At 32.2% G+C, this 16502-nt stretch overlaps 2 protein-coding genes across 2 annotated transcripts; one reads left to right on the forward strand and one right to left on the reverse strand.

Annotated features, from left to right (window-relative positions):
- Positions 1-844: 844 nt before the first annotated feature.
- Positions 845-11658, reverse strand: LOC134708653 (uncharacterized). Its single transcript, XM_063569299.1, has 5 exons — positions 11512-11658; positions 5324-5517; positions 3679-3824; positions 1802-2997; positions 845-970 (listed from the first exon to the last, which is right to left on the reverse strand). The coding sequence occupies exons 1-5, from the start codon at positions 11632-11634 to the stop codon at positions 920-922; spliced, it is 1710 nt and encodes a 569-aa protein (XP_063425369.1). The 5' UTR covers positions 11635-11658; the 3' UTR covers positions 845-919.
- A 192-nt stretch (positions 11659-11850) lies between these two features.
- LOC134706245 (dephospho-CoA kinase domain-containing protein-like) lies at positions 11851-16191 on the forward strand. The gene is made up of 4 exons (XM_063565014.1): positions 11851-12008; positions 13803-14006; positions 14594-14681; positions 15549-16191. Exons 1-4 carry the CDS (start codon positions 11894-11896, stop codon positions 15826-15828), a joined length of 687 nt encoding a protein of 228 aa, XP_063421084.1. The 5' UTR covers positions 11851-11893; the 3' UTR covers positions 15829-16191.
- Positions 16192-16502: the final 311 nt, after the last annotated feature.

Consider the following 16502-nt stretch of genomic DNA (forward strand, 5'->3'; position numbering starts at 1 on the left):
AATCTTAATCACCACAAAAACAAACAAATTTGTAACAAAGAATCATAAAAAAGGCATACTAGCAAAAATGAAAGACAAGGATACAAAGTAAATATATTGCCAAAATGAATTAAAGGGTTTTTCAGAATTGAAAGGAGTAGGTCCGGTAAGGACCGATTTTGGCCTCAAATTTCAGGTTCTTTTGAGGAAAGATTTTGACCACTTTTTAAGCACCTATTAATAAAGTGTCTATTTCATTCAAATCAATTAGTTTATGTGAAAGATTTTAACTGATTTAGTCATTATAAACGATTCGATTCAAGCTCAAATATGAAAAATCTACCAAATATGCCGAAAAATGCCACTTTTTAGATGTTTTTTGTAAAAAATGGAAGTGGCCGCATCTGTGTTCATCCTCAATCTTTATATATGTGATGTATTATCATCAAATACAACTTACATTTTAATATTAAGGATGAACACGAATGCGGCCACTTTTGTTTTACACGAAAACCGTCTAAAATTTAACTAAAATGCTAGGATTGTGAAGATTTTAGTAATTTAGCATGACTTAAGGTGCTAGTACTAGAGATATGTGCACTGCATTGTCAAAATCAGACCATATTTATGTAGCAGAAGCATTCTATTGTCCAATGAATAACTAAAAGTTTACATTTTAACAATTTTGTTAAACTGCTATATTTTGGGGCCAAAAAGGGGTCTTACTGAACCAACTCCTTTGTTTTAGTAAATCATTTTATAAAAAATTGTATTCAAAATGTTTGTCAAATAAAAGCAAAATTTGCCAAAACCATGGAGGTGATTGTTTTTTTCAGCTAATGCATGAAATTTATAAAGTGTTGACTTGTTTTTATTTTTTAATACAATAAATATAGCAAAGTTAAACATTACAATAACAATCATATAGGCACTTGTCTGTTCATGGAGGTTTTGGTCTTTTTCTTGAAGTCGAATCTTCTTGTTCAGAGAACTGTAAAAGAAAATGAACCCATATAAATAAAATCTCCATATTATGTTGGTGAATGAGGCAACAAACTAACAAAACCAAGTTCATTCAAAGATCAACAACATTCAACATGTTGATTATGGGATGTACATGAAAGAAGACATACTATTGCTAATTGTGTAAGAAGAACAGACCTAACTATTGAAATTTAAGAATGACCAATAAACCATAAAAGTGAGGTCTTGGTTGGACGAATTCTGCCAGAATTGCAATTATTCCATATGATTGATATAAGAACATGTGGTATGTCAGAGTGCCAATGAGACAACTCTCCATCCAAGTCACAATTTATAAAAAGTAAACCATTATTCATGTACGTCAAAGTAAGGTCTTCAACACTGAGCCTTGCCATACGGTGACCTATAGTTGTTAATGTTTGTGTTATTTTGGTCTTTTGTGGATAGTTGTTTCATTGGCAATCATACCACATCTTCTTTTTTATAAATTAACCTTGTTCACTGATCCATGGAATGAGGTCGAGGTCAGGTTTAAAACAGTTCAACAGGCACAAAAACCTTTCAAGGTATAAAGCACAAACTAAATGTATGTATTCAATCACTCATAATAAGAGAAATTTACATGACAAAAAAGGTTAGCTTTTTTTAAGTATTTTTCACTGAACTATGAATAAAAGGCCAAGGACAATGGACATAAGAGTATGATAAGACATACAGAAACTTCATAACATAAGGAATCTATATACAAAATATATAGCATAAAAGGTCTTCCATCTTATAAAATGCTTACAAAATACAAGAAGTAATAATGTTGCCAACATACAAAATAACAAGTTACCATGGATACCCTTTTCCTTATTTCTTTGACAGTGTGTTCTACAGCTTTTTCTGTGCTGGATTTTTCTTTCTTCTTGAATTCCTCTGGAACTACTGCAGGTCCCTGTGTACTACCTAAAACTACTGCATTTTTCCTCAATTCTATTTCCAGATTATCCTTGTGTGATGCTTTTATTTCCCCATATTCTGATTTTGCCTTTAATAAATTCAATGTCTGTCGAGGTATAAATTTAGGCGTTGCACCACACTTTTTAAAGTCCTTGATAATAATTTTTTCTCGTTTGGCTCCCGTTTTATCTAAGATTTTATTGTACTTTGGATGTGATAAGTTTCCCTGAGAAGACTGTTTGTTTGAGCCAGCAGAATTTAGTTTAATAAAATCACCTTTGGGATCATCATCATGAAATTGAGTTTTTGTTTCTTTAGCAGCAATATTTTGTGGAAACTTTCTTCCGTCATAATCTGGAGGGAATGGTGCATTAGCAGTTGGAACTCTAGCAAAATCAAACGTTGTTTTATGTTGGTTTATTTTTGAATAATTTGGAAAAGCTTCTCGTACTGGTGGTGGTGGGATAACTAGAGTTTGTTGACTCCATGGTGGAGGTTCTATCACTGGCGGTGGTGGTGGGATCACATGTGTTTGTTGACTCCATGGTGGAGGTTCTATCACTGGCGGTGGTGGTGGGATCACATGTGTTTGTTGACTCCATGGTGGAGGTTCTATCACTGGCGGTGGTGGTGGGATCACATGTGTTTGTTGACTCCATGGTGGAGGTTCTATCACTGGCGGTGGGGGTGGGATCACATGTGTTTGTTGACTCCATGGTGGAGGTTCTATCACTGGCGGTGGGGGTGGGATCACATGTGTTTGATGAGAAAGTGTTTGATGAAGATTGTCATTTTTCTCAGTAGAAACTAACTGATTTCTATATGAATAAGGTTGACCATTTTGATGTGTTGAATAATCTGCATTGTTGCCATGGTTACCAGAAAAATTTGTTATATGTGCCATTTTGTTATTAATGTTATCCTGAGAGTTATCTGTTGAAACATGATTTTTGCTGAAGCTGTGGTTGTTTTGATAACTTGGTAAAGCTGGAATTCTACTTTCAATCCTCCCTGAAACTTTATGTGTTTGTTTACTATCATTCTCAATGTGACCTTCAGATGTCTTCCCTCTTCTAGATTGGTCTTTACCTATGAAATTAACGAGAAAGAATTCCACTATAATTAACTAAGTAACTGAATATCAATTCATTCATTTGAAGTAAGATTTTAAATTAGGCAAACAAACTTCAAATTTTGAAACCTTGGATTAACTTTGCAGATAAACAACACTGACTTTCAATATTCATGTTTTTTAACTCTCAATTTTTTTTTTAATGCTTTACCAAAGTCAGGAATTTTAAAGAAACTCAGTTAATAAGTATGACTTTGACCTTTGACAAATTCACAGTTACATGAATGTTAACATGGTTAAGAGTCTTTTCATTTTATTAAGAATTCAAGAGACTACAACCTTTCACAGTATAATTAGGGCAACCATTTAACTTCAAGAGGGAGGGGGGTATGTTTGTTTTTCTTAGTCAGATGAATTTTTTTTTTTATAGTTTTTTAACACTATCAATCAAACTAATTTTTTTTTAATTTAACACTATAAGGTATGGGGGAATTTGCATTTCGAATAATGTTTTTCATCTGCTTGACCAGAATATTTTTTTCTTCATCAAATTAGGGATCAGAATATTTTTTAGAAAAAAAAACATAACCCCCCCTCCCTGGAAGCTAATATAAGTGTTCGTTTTGTTGATGTAACTGATTAGTGAAAACACAGCATGATTGTCTAAACCAGTAAAAATGACAATACAATATTCTTACCAAGAATTCTTAGTCTAGCTGCAATTCCTTTGCGTCTATCCTGCAATTTTTCTCTTGTTTCTTCCACACTTTCATATTCAGGAGCATAAGTAACATGGAGTACACCTCCAAAAAATGACCAGTTATCTAATTTCTTCTTGGCATGTCTGAAATCAAAAATATACATCATGTAAATTTGTTTATAAAAATAATTCAGTAATGTTTAACAAATGTTAACAATTGGAGACTGAATTCACCTTACGATGACGGATACACACCAGAAAAGTGTGGTAAGTTGTTAATGAATTCAAAATAGACAACCAAAATCTAATATATACAGCACATAAATATTTCTGCAGTATTGGAGATGTAGTTTTGTCAAGCTATTTTCTTAACAAAAAAATTAAAACAAAACTTAATAATAGAACTTTTACCTAAAAAAAATATGACAAGACATATCTTAAAAATATTCTTTCGATTTTCCTTGTATATTTAGACAATATACGTATAGTGTCTTGAAATATGAAATTTATTTGTATGAGGCTTAGAAACGGGAAAATGCGAGGTTCTACCGAGCATTTTCCCGTTTCGTGCCGAATACAAATAAATTTCATATTTCAAGACACTATACGTATATTGTCTTTATACTGAAATCGGGGAAAAAAAAAAAAATAAAACAAAAATAAAACAAAAATTGTTAAAAAAAAAGTGTTTGGAATTTCCCTCTTGGGGTACCATTTTGGGGTATTTCCCTATGAGCGTAGTCCAGGCGATAAGACATTGACATATTAAGGAATTAGAAAGGGAAAATGAACTTAATTAATAACATTTGATAATCAAGGTATATAAATAACCAATTTGAAGACATAAAAGTTTTTAACAATTCATGAAAGTTTGACCATTGTTACTTTACGTTGTCATGGTCGTGACGTGACGTTCTTGATGAAATACAATAAGGAGGCGGGGCTTATAGGTTAGTTGGGGTCATTGACGTATAAAGCTAAAGTTTATACGTATAGCTTTATCTGTATAGTAAAATAGCTGATTGCAGTATAATTACTATTAATAATTTTTTTCTACCATTGTTGAAGGACATATAATGACCATATATATAGTTGTCCACATCCTGTTTTTTTTATTTTTGGTGAATATATGTCTTGTTAAAATCTTTTAACATGTACATGTCACCTCCTTATTTTTATATAATTCTACATTCTATATTAAAATTTAATTAACTGAGTTATCTCCTCTTACAAAAAAAAGTAAAGTGAACAGTTTTATTCCCTAATTGTGCTAACATAATCTTGATACATTTAATTCAAACGTATATGCTACCGTTGGATATCATATAAGAAATATAATAAAAAGACTGTGTTCTATGATTTTTAATGTGTGTTTTATGAAATAGTCCTAATATTTATTTATTTTCAGTCAACTGCTGTTGCCACTTATTCCTAAATCATACAGTATTTGAGCAATGTAATTATCATGATATTTCATAAAATATTTTAAAGCTAGTCCTCTTGAAAGTTCACAATAATATGAAACTGACTCTGTTATAATGATAGGGTCAAAATATGGTATTTTATTATGATAATGCTTTCTCAATCACATTAAAACACTGGATTTTTAATTTAATATTGTTCTTTTATAATCTAAAACTAACCTTGCAGACAGTATTCGTTTGAACTTTACCAAAACTACATCAGTATATCTGTCAACAGTTGGGAATTCATCTAATAACCGATACTCCTCAACAGTACCATGAACTGCACAAAGCTTAATTAATTCTTGTGTAGTACCCAAAGCTGGAACATCCTGAATCATCAAGTACTGCGACTCTTGGTTTACTGTATAAACCTACAAAATACAGCTTAATTAATTCTTGTATAGTACCCAAAGCTGGTACATCCTGAATCATCAAGTACTGCGACTCTTGGTTTACTGTATAAACCTACAAAATACAGCTTAATTAATTCTTGTGTAGTACCCAAAGCTGGTACATCCTGAATCATCAAGTACTGCGACTCTTGGTTTACTGTATAAACCTACAAAATACAGCTTAATAAATTCTTGTGTAGTACCCAAAGCTGGTACATCCTGAATCATCAAGTACTGTGACTCTTGGTTTACTGTATAAACCTACAAAATACAGCTTAATTAATTCTTGTATAGTACCCAAAGCTGGTACATCCTGAATCATCAAGTACTGCAAATCTTGGTTTACTGTATAAACCTACAAAATACAGCTTAATTAATTCTTGTATAGTACCCAAAGCTGGTACATCCTGAATCATCAAGTACTGTGACTCTTGGTTTACTGTATAAACCTACAAAATACAGCTTAATTAATTCTTGTGTAGTACCCAAAGCTGGTACATTCTGAATCATCAAGTACTGCGACTCTTGGTTTACTGTATAAACCTACAAAATACAGCTTAATTAATTCTTGTGTAGTACCCAAAGCTGGTACATCCTGAATCATCAAGTACTGCGACTCTTGGTTTACTGTATAAACCTACAAAATACAGCTTAATTAATTCTTGTGTAGTATCCAAAGCTGGTACATCCTGAATCATCAAGTACTGTGACTCTTGGTTTACTGTATAAACCTACAAAATACAGCTTAATTAATTCTTGTATAGTACCCAAAGCTGGTACATCCTGAATCATCAAGTACTGCGACTCTTGGTTTACTGTATAAACCTACAAAATATTAATACATTCTTTTTACGTATAGTTCACATAAAATCAAATAAATGTGTTTAACATGCATGTTCATAATATTATTATTAAAAATATACTCATATTGTATTATGGAGAGGATTTTTAAAAAAATATATAGAACATTCTTGAAACTATGGCAAATCAATCTACTAATGTAGTCAAAATAATTACCTTTTATATTTCCAGACTTTTCAATTTTACTTATTTGGGCAGAAATCTCTTTCTTTCTTCTGGTCTCATTTGAGTAAAAGATGTATTTATCATTTTTTTTTAGTAACATATGCATGTAGAAGGGAGCAGAATGACAATTTCATTTTTATATTTCTTTGATATTAAAAATGTGTCCTAATGTTAGGGTTTCTTTGTTTACATTAAAATGACACCATTACTTAAATAAAGTCACAATCAAACTCCCTAACAACGGGACCATAAACAGAAACTATTTGTATTTGAATTTTCGTTTCTTTTTTCAACATATTTTGAAGTAAAAATATGTTTGAATGAAAAACATAATTCATACGGGAACGGTATAAAAATCAATAAAAAAAAAATCAGGAAAATCAGGAAAATTTTCATTGTACTAATGACAAATGAATGAACTCAAAATCGTTCAAAAAATTTTGCCTCTTTTTTTAATTCCCGCATTTGCGCAGAACACAGAAATCTTCTTCCTTCTTCCAGTCTCATTGCCATGAGACTCTGAGTAGTCTAGTTAAATATAAGAACTTGAGGAACACATTTTACCAATATTTCGTTTGGTATAATTCTTTGTCTTTGATATGCATTAACGTAACCTGAAGCATTGCATTTTTGTTTACATTGAACATGACGTTATAAATTAAATAAGTCACAAGTAAAATCCCTAACAACAGAACCAAAATTGGAAACATTACAGTATTTCTGTTTCTTTTTTTAACAAAAATTTAAGTTACAAAAAAAAATATCATACAGACTTAGTCCTCATTTACAGGTAATGCCTGCTTCATATTACAGATTTTGACCCCCTTCTTATATGGGGACAAAGTCCCCAATAACAGTAGAAAATTCAATAAAAAACCCCAAAAAAACAGGAAAATTTCCAGAATTTTTCATTGTACTAATGAACTGAAAATAGTTCAAATTTTTTTTGTTGTGTTTTGAAATCCCGGACCTGCGCAGAAATCTACAATGTACTTCCTTTTTCCGGTTTTGTTTGATTGAATCTTGGAGTAAAATATATATTTATCAGTCTAGTATAAATAGGAAGGAACGCAATATCAATTTCATTTTTAATAATTCCTTGATATGAAAAAACATTACCTGATGATTGCATATGACGTCATAACTTAAATAACGTCACAACTAAAATCCCTAACAACAGAACCAAAATCGGAAACGTTACGGTATTTCTGTTTCTTTTTTTTAACAAATATTTAAGTTACAAAAAATAATTCATACAGACTTCGTCCCCATTTACTGGTAATGCCTGCCTCATATTATTATCCGTTATTTTCATGATTGTGCTGATAAAAAATCTCAGTCTAGCTGTGGCAGACTGTGGCACATCTGTTATGGCATACATTGTATGCTGGGCTAGCAATATTAATTTGCTATGAGGCTATGTTGAAAGGAGGGGCAGGACCTTTTCAACAACGTCAGGATCAGGTGTTTTTAAGCTCTTGATTTTGGGATTGGTCCTTTCGTGATCCAGAAATTCTCTTTTAAGAATTTCGGGATGTCAGGAGCCAATTTCACAAAACATCGTAAGTTTAAGTCTTAAGTGTTGTACTTAAGACTTTCCTAAGTGCAGTCCTAAGACAATTTCACAAAACATGTCGTAAGTTTTAATCCTAAACTTAGGACCGCTCTTACGCTTAAATCTTACGACTAAACTTACGACCACTCTTAAGATAAAAGTACCTTAGCAACGTTACTTTCACTTCATCGAAGCATGCGCAGCGGTTACTCCCTATGTAAACAAAACGGGACGGAAAATATTCCATAGATCTCCTTTAACTTGTCAATGGTAATAACAAAGAGAAAGCTTCAGCCAGACTGATCAGAGAGTGAGCTTCTTACTTTTCTGTGGCATAGTAACTTCCAACATTTCTGTGATTAGGGGGCGGTTCGGGCACAGCCTGACTATCCAAGACAAAAAGAAGTACCTGTTGGGCACAGGCTGCCGAAAGGTACACAACTGTGGATTTTTTTTCATTGCCCATAAAACAAACAATATGGCAAAATTAGGAGAAAAAGAGCCATATCTTTCATTCTAGTAAAAAGGTGAAATTACTGATTTATTAATTTATTTATACATGCCAAGAAATTGCCTCGGATGAATTAATATTGATCGTTTTGTATATAACACTATTCTAAGCGACACTTACATGCAGGTCATACATTTTTTTAAATTAAAATCAAATCTGTATCTGTCAATGGGTGCCGTAGGAGGTCCACCGGATTTTTAAGCGAGGATTTCCTGGATTGTAATCGATAGAAAACTCAGGGTTAGAATTCATAGAACAGACAAGGTACATTGACAAATATTTGATGTTTATTTTAAACGCAGAGAGGTACCACCGGCACCCTCAGCCAAATATAAATCTTCAATTTCTCTTATGTGCCTTCGGACTTTATTTTTTGAATTGTAGTTCCACTTTCTATATTTGGTATTTATTCTATAAATATTAGTCCAACGTGGTAAAAATCACGTAATGCAGGAATATATTATTTTGGAGTTTTCTTTTAAGGCGGGTCAGAAAGCAAAAGAAAATTTGAAGGTCCCATCCAAAGGATGAAAATGGAGGGAGCAAAAGGAGGTGTTTCACGCGGAATATTTGTATCTTATGAACTCTTATATACTTAATTTTTTTTGGGGTTTTTTTATTTACCAAAAAAAATGTTAGACAAATTGTGAATGGTCTTCTTTCTCCCATGCAAACAAATTGCCTCCGTTGAAAGTTTGCAAATATCCCTATGAGCAAATTACACGGATAATAAATATTTACCATTTGCTACGTTGTCGCGTGTTCTAAGCGTACATGCATGCATGGTCATAAATTAATTTATTGAATGAAATCAAATCTTTACCTAATGGGTGTCGTAAAAGGTCCTCCGGAGTTTTGAGCGAGGCCTTCTTGACATGGTGCATTTTGTTTGTATACCAAACAGGCAGCTATTATGAGTCCTATTGTAGTTTTTATTCAGTGTTAGCGCACAGGTACTTCGTCTTATGAATATAAACAGGGAAATATAAACTAGACAAAGTGATGCCCCCGCGCTCCACTCTGAAGTAATTGTATTATTACAAAATTAATGCGGGACGTTCTTTGACATATGATTGCGTCTGGGCCCCCGCAGATGCAAAATGATATTTTAAAATAACTATTACATGAATGCTAATCCCCCAAAGTGGCAAAGTTCAACCATCTCACAAAAGAGCAAATATTAATAAAAAATCAAAACACTGACCACATGCACACCTTCTATATGAGGTACAAACATCCAGAAAAGTGAAAACTTTTTAGAATTCACACTGTAGGAGGATTTCTCGGAAAACGCTCCTCTTATGCAGGTAAATAATCCAGAAAATTACAAAGTTTATACATATACACCTAATTATAATCCAAAACACTAAATATAGTTGACATATTGCTTATAGTTTCTAAGAAAAAGACTTAACCAATAAAACTAAACATTGACCAATAAACCATGAAAATGATATGAAGCCTTGTCAAGGTAAAACGAACCATGCCCGGCAGACATATATTGGTGACCTATTGCTTAAAGTTTAAGAAAAAATGACCAAAACACAAAAACTTAACACTGATCAATGAACCGTGAAAATGAGGTCAAAGTCAATTAAACCTGCGAGACTGACAAATACATAATGATATATTTCCATACAACAAATATAGTTAACCTATTGCATATAGTAATGGAAAAAAAGACCAAAACTCAAACACTTAACTGTAACCACTGAACCATGAAAATAAGTTCAAGGTCAGATGACACCTGCCAGGTAGACATGTACACCTTACAATCCTTCTATACATCAAATATAGTAGACCTATTGCAAACAGATTAAAAAAACCCAGACCAAAACACAAAAACTTAATTATAACCACTAAACCAAAAAAATGAGGTCAAGGTCAAATAACACCTGTCAGTTTGACGTGTACACCTTACAGTCTTTCCATACACCATATATACAAGACCTATTTCTTAGAGTATCTGAGATAAGGACTTGACCACCAAAACTTAACCTTGTTCCCTGATAAAAAAAAATGAGGTTGAGGTCAAGTGAAATCTGTCTGACGGGCATGAGGACCATGCAAGGTACGCACATACCAAATATAGTTATCATATTACTCATATTACTCTTAATAAGAGAGAAATTAACATTAAAAAAAATTTGATTTGATATGAGTCCCTTTATAAAGTATAAGAAATATAAAACATTTAACACTTAAATAAGAATATAAGAAGATGACACAACTGGAACCCTTAACAGAACTTATAAAGAAACAGCAGTCGGAAACGATAGCTTATCCACTCTCTACAACTTGAATGGACAGTAACAAAACACTTAATCAGACATTAGATTTAGATCATAGGGACCAAATTTATGTATTGATTACACTTTAAAATACAATGCTTTGTTGAGATCAGCCTGCAATCATTTTATAAATACTTAAGATAATCGTAAGAGTGGTCGTAAGTATTTTTTTACACTTAAGTGTGGATAGAGGCACTCTTAACTTTACGACCAAAGTTGATCGTAAGTTTTGACGTAAGTTCTTTTGTGAAATTGGTTTTTGACTTAAGACTTGACTTAAGTGTAATCTTAAACTTACGATGTTTTGTGAAATTGGCCCCAGGACTTTAATTTCTTTAAATTTCAGGACCTCAGGACAATCCCCATTCTATGTTCAGGACTAGTTTGTGCCTGTTAAATCTTTTATTCCTGATGTTTTATTAAGTACCTGTCCTAAGTTATGAGTCTGTCTGTTGTTCAGTTGTTGTCGATTGTTGGCTATAGGATTAAATATAAAATCAAACTAAAGTGTCAACAAAAAATTAAAAAAATGGACACTGAAAACATTGGAAAAACAAAAATAAAAACTCCTCTTTTTCACACTATCTTACTTTTACAGCTTTAGGGTTTCTTCCTTCTCTATATAATGGTCGAGTTGCACACAGGTTTAGGCGAATGTGATGAGAAGGGACTGCAGGAATATTTGTTGATTTTCCATCCATGGGAGCTGACATTTTGAATTGTACTAAACATCAATATCAACGTACAAGACCACCAATCTGAGTATCAATACATTTATCCATAAATTAGTTTAAAACGTGAACTACCAATAGCACTTATTCATTCATAATGCTTGATTTTGTTTGTTTTGAAAAATATTTCATTTAAATTATTTTAAAGAATATCAAAAAAATCACACATATGATTCCATCTTTGAACAATCTTGATGTTGATACATGAAAAGTAAAAAAAAGAGTCAAATTCGATGCAGTCATGTTTTTAGTTGGACTTACAGGTGGAATTGCAACAGGCAAAAGCACAGTTTCTCGGATTTTATCAGAAGAATGTGGTTGTTTGATTTTAGATGCAGATTTAATAGCAAGAGAAGGTGATAAAATTGAAAGAAAGAATACATCATAAGGGTTTTTAATTATAAGTTATGACTGAATCAAGGGATTTTATAATTTATGATATAAAGTATGATATTCTTATTAGAAGGTGGTAATGGGGTACCTTCAAGGTGGGTCTCATTGGGGTCTAAGCGTGACGCAGGATTACCAATTTTTCGTAAGCGGGAAACGTGAAACTCAAATTATTGTGTCGTGAAAACGGGAAATGAGGTCTTACGGGACCCAGGAAATGCCAAAAAAAATCACAATTGCTTATGTAGATAGTGCAAGCGGGATACGGGAATCTGACAAAACAGTAAGCGGGTTCCGGGATCGATACCCCCCAATGAGACCCCCTTCAAGTGCATGAAGAATAACAGTAAAAATTGTTGCCAAATGAAGTTTACAGTATTTTTTTATGCATGACGATAAAATATGCACTTTTTGTAGACGATAAAAAAAGCAAATGATTTTGACAAATCACGTTAATTTTTTTACAAAAATAAAAGTAACGATAATTATTTAAGACCTTTGACAAATCACAATAAGGATATTTTGATGCATCACATTATTTTTTTTTATCAATTTGATGCTAACAGTAACCACAAATGGCCATTTGAATCCTGACAGTAAAGTGCATTACTTCCCTCTTTGATGCCCTTTACTGGCAGGCGTCTAACTGAAACAGTTATTTTCTGCAACTGTTAGCATCAAATTGGTTCAAGTTTTACTGTGGTTCTTCAAATTATCATTCTCATGATTTGTCCATTTATCCTTATGGCGATTTGTTAAATTAACTTTATCATGATTCGTCAGAGGTCTCAAATAGTTATCATTACTGTTATTGTAAGAAAAAAATCAATGTGATTCCTCAGAGTTTGTTGATTTTTTTACGTCCAAAAGAAAGTGTACATTTTACCGTCATGCACCAGAAATTGCGGTTCACGCCATTCAGCACAATTAAGTTTTTTCCCCAATTATGACCCTCATTATTAAATGTCAGTTTGGTTCAATTTTGTCATAAAGTTAAGAAAGATTGGCTGTTAGTTATTCATTCTCAAGTGAATAATTCAACTGCATTGAATTTGTATTCATGTTATCTTCAATGGAACCCCTCAGCTAAAGATACATGTACACGAGTAACTCACAAATTCGGTGTTTTTGTAAGACATAGTAATGTCCATAGAATTGAGGTCTTATTAAATTAAGATAAATGGTTTACTGTGGATTCATTGATTTTAGTTTGTACCAATTTTTGTAGATCAAGGAAAAATTATATAAAAAAAGAAGATGTGTTATGAATACCAATAAGACAACTCTCCACTAGAGACCAAATTACACAGAAATTTTAGAACAACTAAAGGCAACTGTACAGCCTTCAACAATGAGCAAAGCCCATACGTTCATGAATATTTGATTTTGTGGTTATATCCATGATTATATGATTGTTTTCTGTAACCATGGTAACAGAAATTGTTCAGCTGCTTTATAATGTTAATAAAATTGAGAAAGGAAATGGGGAATGTGTCAAAGTGACAACAACCTGACCATAGAGTTATATTCTATATTTAACAGATTTTATACATTGTGATTTTATTTGAGACTTTGTGTTGTGGTTTGTTTTCTTTGTGCCATGATCAATTTTACATGCTACCTAAAAATAAACACATAATCAAAAGAGAATCGATACAAAACGACAACGCAACACTGCATATATATGTGATAAACTTTTAAAAAAGAATTTGATACAGATTATTGTTACTTTGATATTATATATAATAAATTTATTACAGTTGTACTCCCAGGAACAAAAGCTTGGAAAACAATTAGGAAACAATTTGGAGATGAAATCATTCATGAAAATGGTGAACTTAATCGGGAGAAATTAGGACAAATAATTTTTGCTGATGCATCTAAAAGAAGACTTCTGAATTCTATAACCCACCCAGAAATATACAAGTCTATGCTATGGAAAATACTGAAAGCTTTTGTAAGAGGTATGATTTTAGACATGAAACAACTATTGGTATTGAGAATTTGTCTTAGGTGTACTATATATACATTATATATATAAAGACACTGTGACAGCATTTTGAATTAATATGAATTCTTCAAGCATCAACTTTACCCATCTTGCATTTGTCTTGGTAAATATTATAAATTCATATGGCTATCAAATTGTGAAAATACAGTGCTGATAAAATAATTCTTCTGAATTGAATCAGCTTAATGAAAAACATATAATTTAAATCATGCAGTTTGTCTATAGTTGATGTTTGCTGCAATTCACATCCATTAAACTGGATGCACATTTATGATCTTTTTTAAACTCAAAATCTAATTATATTGAATGCAATTTTAAACTGTTAAATGGTTAGCTTTGTGTTTGATTTACCAAAGTTACTGTTCAAAGGGAGACAACCATATTTTTTTTAATATCACCAAGGATTTGTATAGTTAGACTATACAAATCCTTGATATCACAACTTTAATTTTGATGAAAATTAAAATATATCTCTATTCTCCATATTGTCTACTGTATGAATTATTATTTTCACTTATTATTGTACTGTTTTTTTTTCAGGAAGACAGTTTGTGATACTAGATCTACCATTATTATTTGAGACAGGGAAGCTAGTCCCTTATGCTTCCTACATTGTGGTTGTATCATGGTAAGTATTATTTGAGACAGGGAAGCTAGTCCCGTATGCTTCCTACATTGTGGTTGTATCATGGTAAGTATGAGTGATTGTCAACCAAAAACAATCATAATTCATTGATAACTTAGAAAAATAATGATGGTATTCAAACAAGAAACATTGCATTGAACAAATATTTTCTTGTACTTTTTTTCTGCTGTCTTTAAGTTTTTTTTAGCATTCTTGACTAATACATTGCACTTAATTAAAACCTAGCAAACAACATTGTTAGAGATGCAAGTATGAAACTTAATCACAAATTCATCTAAACTCCCAAATTCTGAAGATAACATTGAAGATTGAACACCATTTAAATCATCTGAAAAAAAGTGTCTGGATTTCCCTTCACTAGGATCACTCAAAGCTGAATATTTGTAAGCCAAGGGTGTATAAGAACCAAAACAATTGAAGAGCTATATGACAACATAGCTATATGAAAGCTGGTACATAATATCTCAAGGTTTCCAAGACATATCTGCTTCCTTAATCACTCATAAAGCCTTATAAAGTAGGAAACTCCATCCAGTAAATGTTATATATAGTGTGATTATACTTCTGAGACACTTTTTGAACCATCATCAAATGGATATACTGTTAGAGGTTTATAGATTGGAAAAGGGAGAATAATTTTTAGGTCAAGGTCATAGTAGCTAAAATGAACTGTGCATATAACTGCTTTCCTCCATATCATTTGGACTCTCCCAATCATACAGCAAATGCAGAAGCAAAATCTTCTAAATATTGGTTTTAATATGAAGTCTTGTAGTAAGGGCTTCATATAAAGTTAATAGCAAATTTGCTTAATAATCTTGTTATTTTATTTTAATGTTTTCATTTTAGCTCAGAGAAACAGCAAAAAGAAAGACTAATGAAAAGAAATACCTTATCCCAGGAAGAGGCTGATCAAAGAATCAGCTCTCAAATGTCATTGGCTGAGAAACGTAGACAAGCAACATACATTATTGACAATGAGGCTGATATTGAATATACTAGGCAACAAGTCAAAAATATTCATCAGAAATTAAAAGGCAGTTACCTTCATTGGAAAATTAGAATTTTACTCTCTTTAGGATTTTTCTCAGTGTTTGGATTATTTAGCTATACATTAAAACAGTTTTAACTTTGTCAGTTATTAATATATATATTTGTATGCTATTTATTCAGATTGGGCTACTTCAAGAAATAAATCTTATATGACTTTCCAAAGTCTTTCATTATTCTTTGCATGATACTGATTTTCATATTTTAAATCACACAATTCAGACATATTGTTCTAAAACTTGGGCACTTTTTTTAGGGGTACACAACACAACAAAAATCTAGATACTGAAACAAGATATTTCTGGCTTTTTCCCTGTCAACATGATGAAATATGCAACACTAGGACTTTGATTTATTTTATATGTTCTACAAAAGAACAAAATTGCTATACATAGCTTCATGTTCATGTCACCAAGAGAATTATTAATATTGTTTCTTTTATACTTATGTCTATTTATAATCTTTATATGTAACATCCCTTTTATTAGCTCACCTGGCCCGAAGGGCCAAGTGAGCTTTTCCCATCACTTTGCGTCCGGCGTCCGGCGTCCGGCGTCCGGCGTCGTTGTTAACTTTTACAAAAATCTTCTCCTCTGAAACTACTGGGCCAAATCAAACCAAACTTGGCCAAAATCATCATTGGGGTATCTTGTTTAAAAAATGTGTGGCGTGACCTGGTCAACCAACCAAGATGGCCGCCACGGCTAAAAATAGAACATAGGGGTAAAATGCAGTTTTTGGCTTATAACTCAA

This window comes from Mytilus trossulus, chromosome 2 (genome assembly GCF_036588685.1).
Source record: "Mytilus trossulus isolate FHL-02 chromosome 2, PNRI_Mtr1.1.1.hap1, whole genome shotgun sequence".
NCBI classification, from domain to species: Eukaryota; Metazoa; Mollusca; class Bivalvia; order Mytilida; family Mytilidae; genus Mytilus; species Mytilus trossulus.

What these genes read in the sequence shown, in the direction of transcription:
- LOC134708653 (XM_063569299.1), bottom strand. Translation starts at nt 11,634, where the DNA reads ATGTCAGCTCCCATGGATGGAAAATCAACAAATATTCCTGCAGTCCCT. An exon ending in AAACGAATACTGTCTGCAAG is followed by an intron (nt 3,825 to 5,323) that starts GTTAGTTTTAGA and finishes TTTTGATTTCAG; the next exon opens with ACATGCCAAGAAGAAATTAG. An exon ending in AGCTAGACTAAGAATTCTTG is followed by an intron (nt 2,998 to 3,678) that starts GTAAGAATATTG and finishes TTAATTTCATAG; the next exon opens with GTAAAGACCAATCTAGAAGA.
- LOC134706245 (XM_063565014.1), top strand. Translation starts at nt 11,894, where the DNA reads ATGTTTTTAGTTGGACTTACAGGTGGAATTGCAACAGGCAAAAGCACA. An exon ending in AGATTTAATAGCAAGAGAAG is followed by an intron (nt 12,009 to 13,802) that starts GTGATAAAATTG and finishes AATTTATTACAG; the next exon opens with TTGTACTCCCAGGAACAAAA. An exon ending in TACATTGTGGTTGTATCATG is followed by an intron (nt 14,682 to 15,548) that starts GTAAGTATTATT and finishes TTTTCATTTTAG; the next exon opens with CTCAGAGAAACAGCAAAAAG.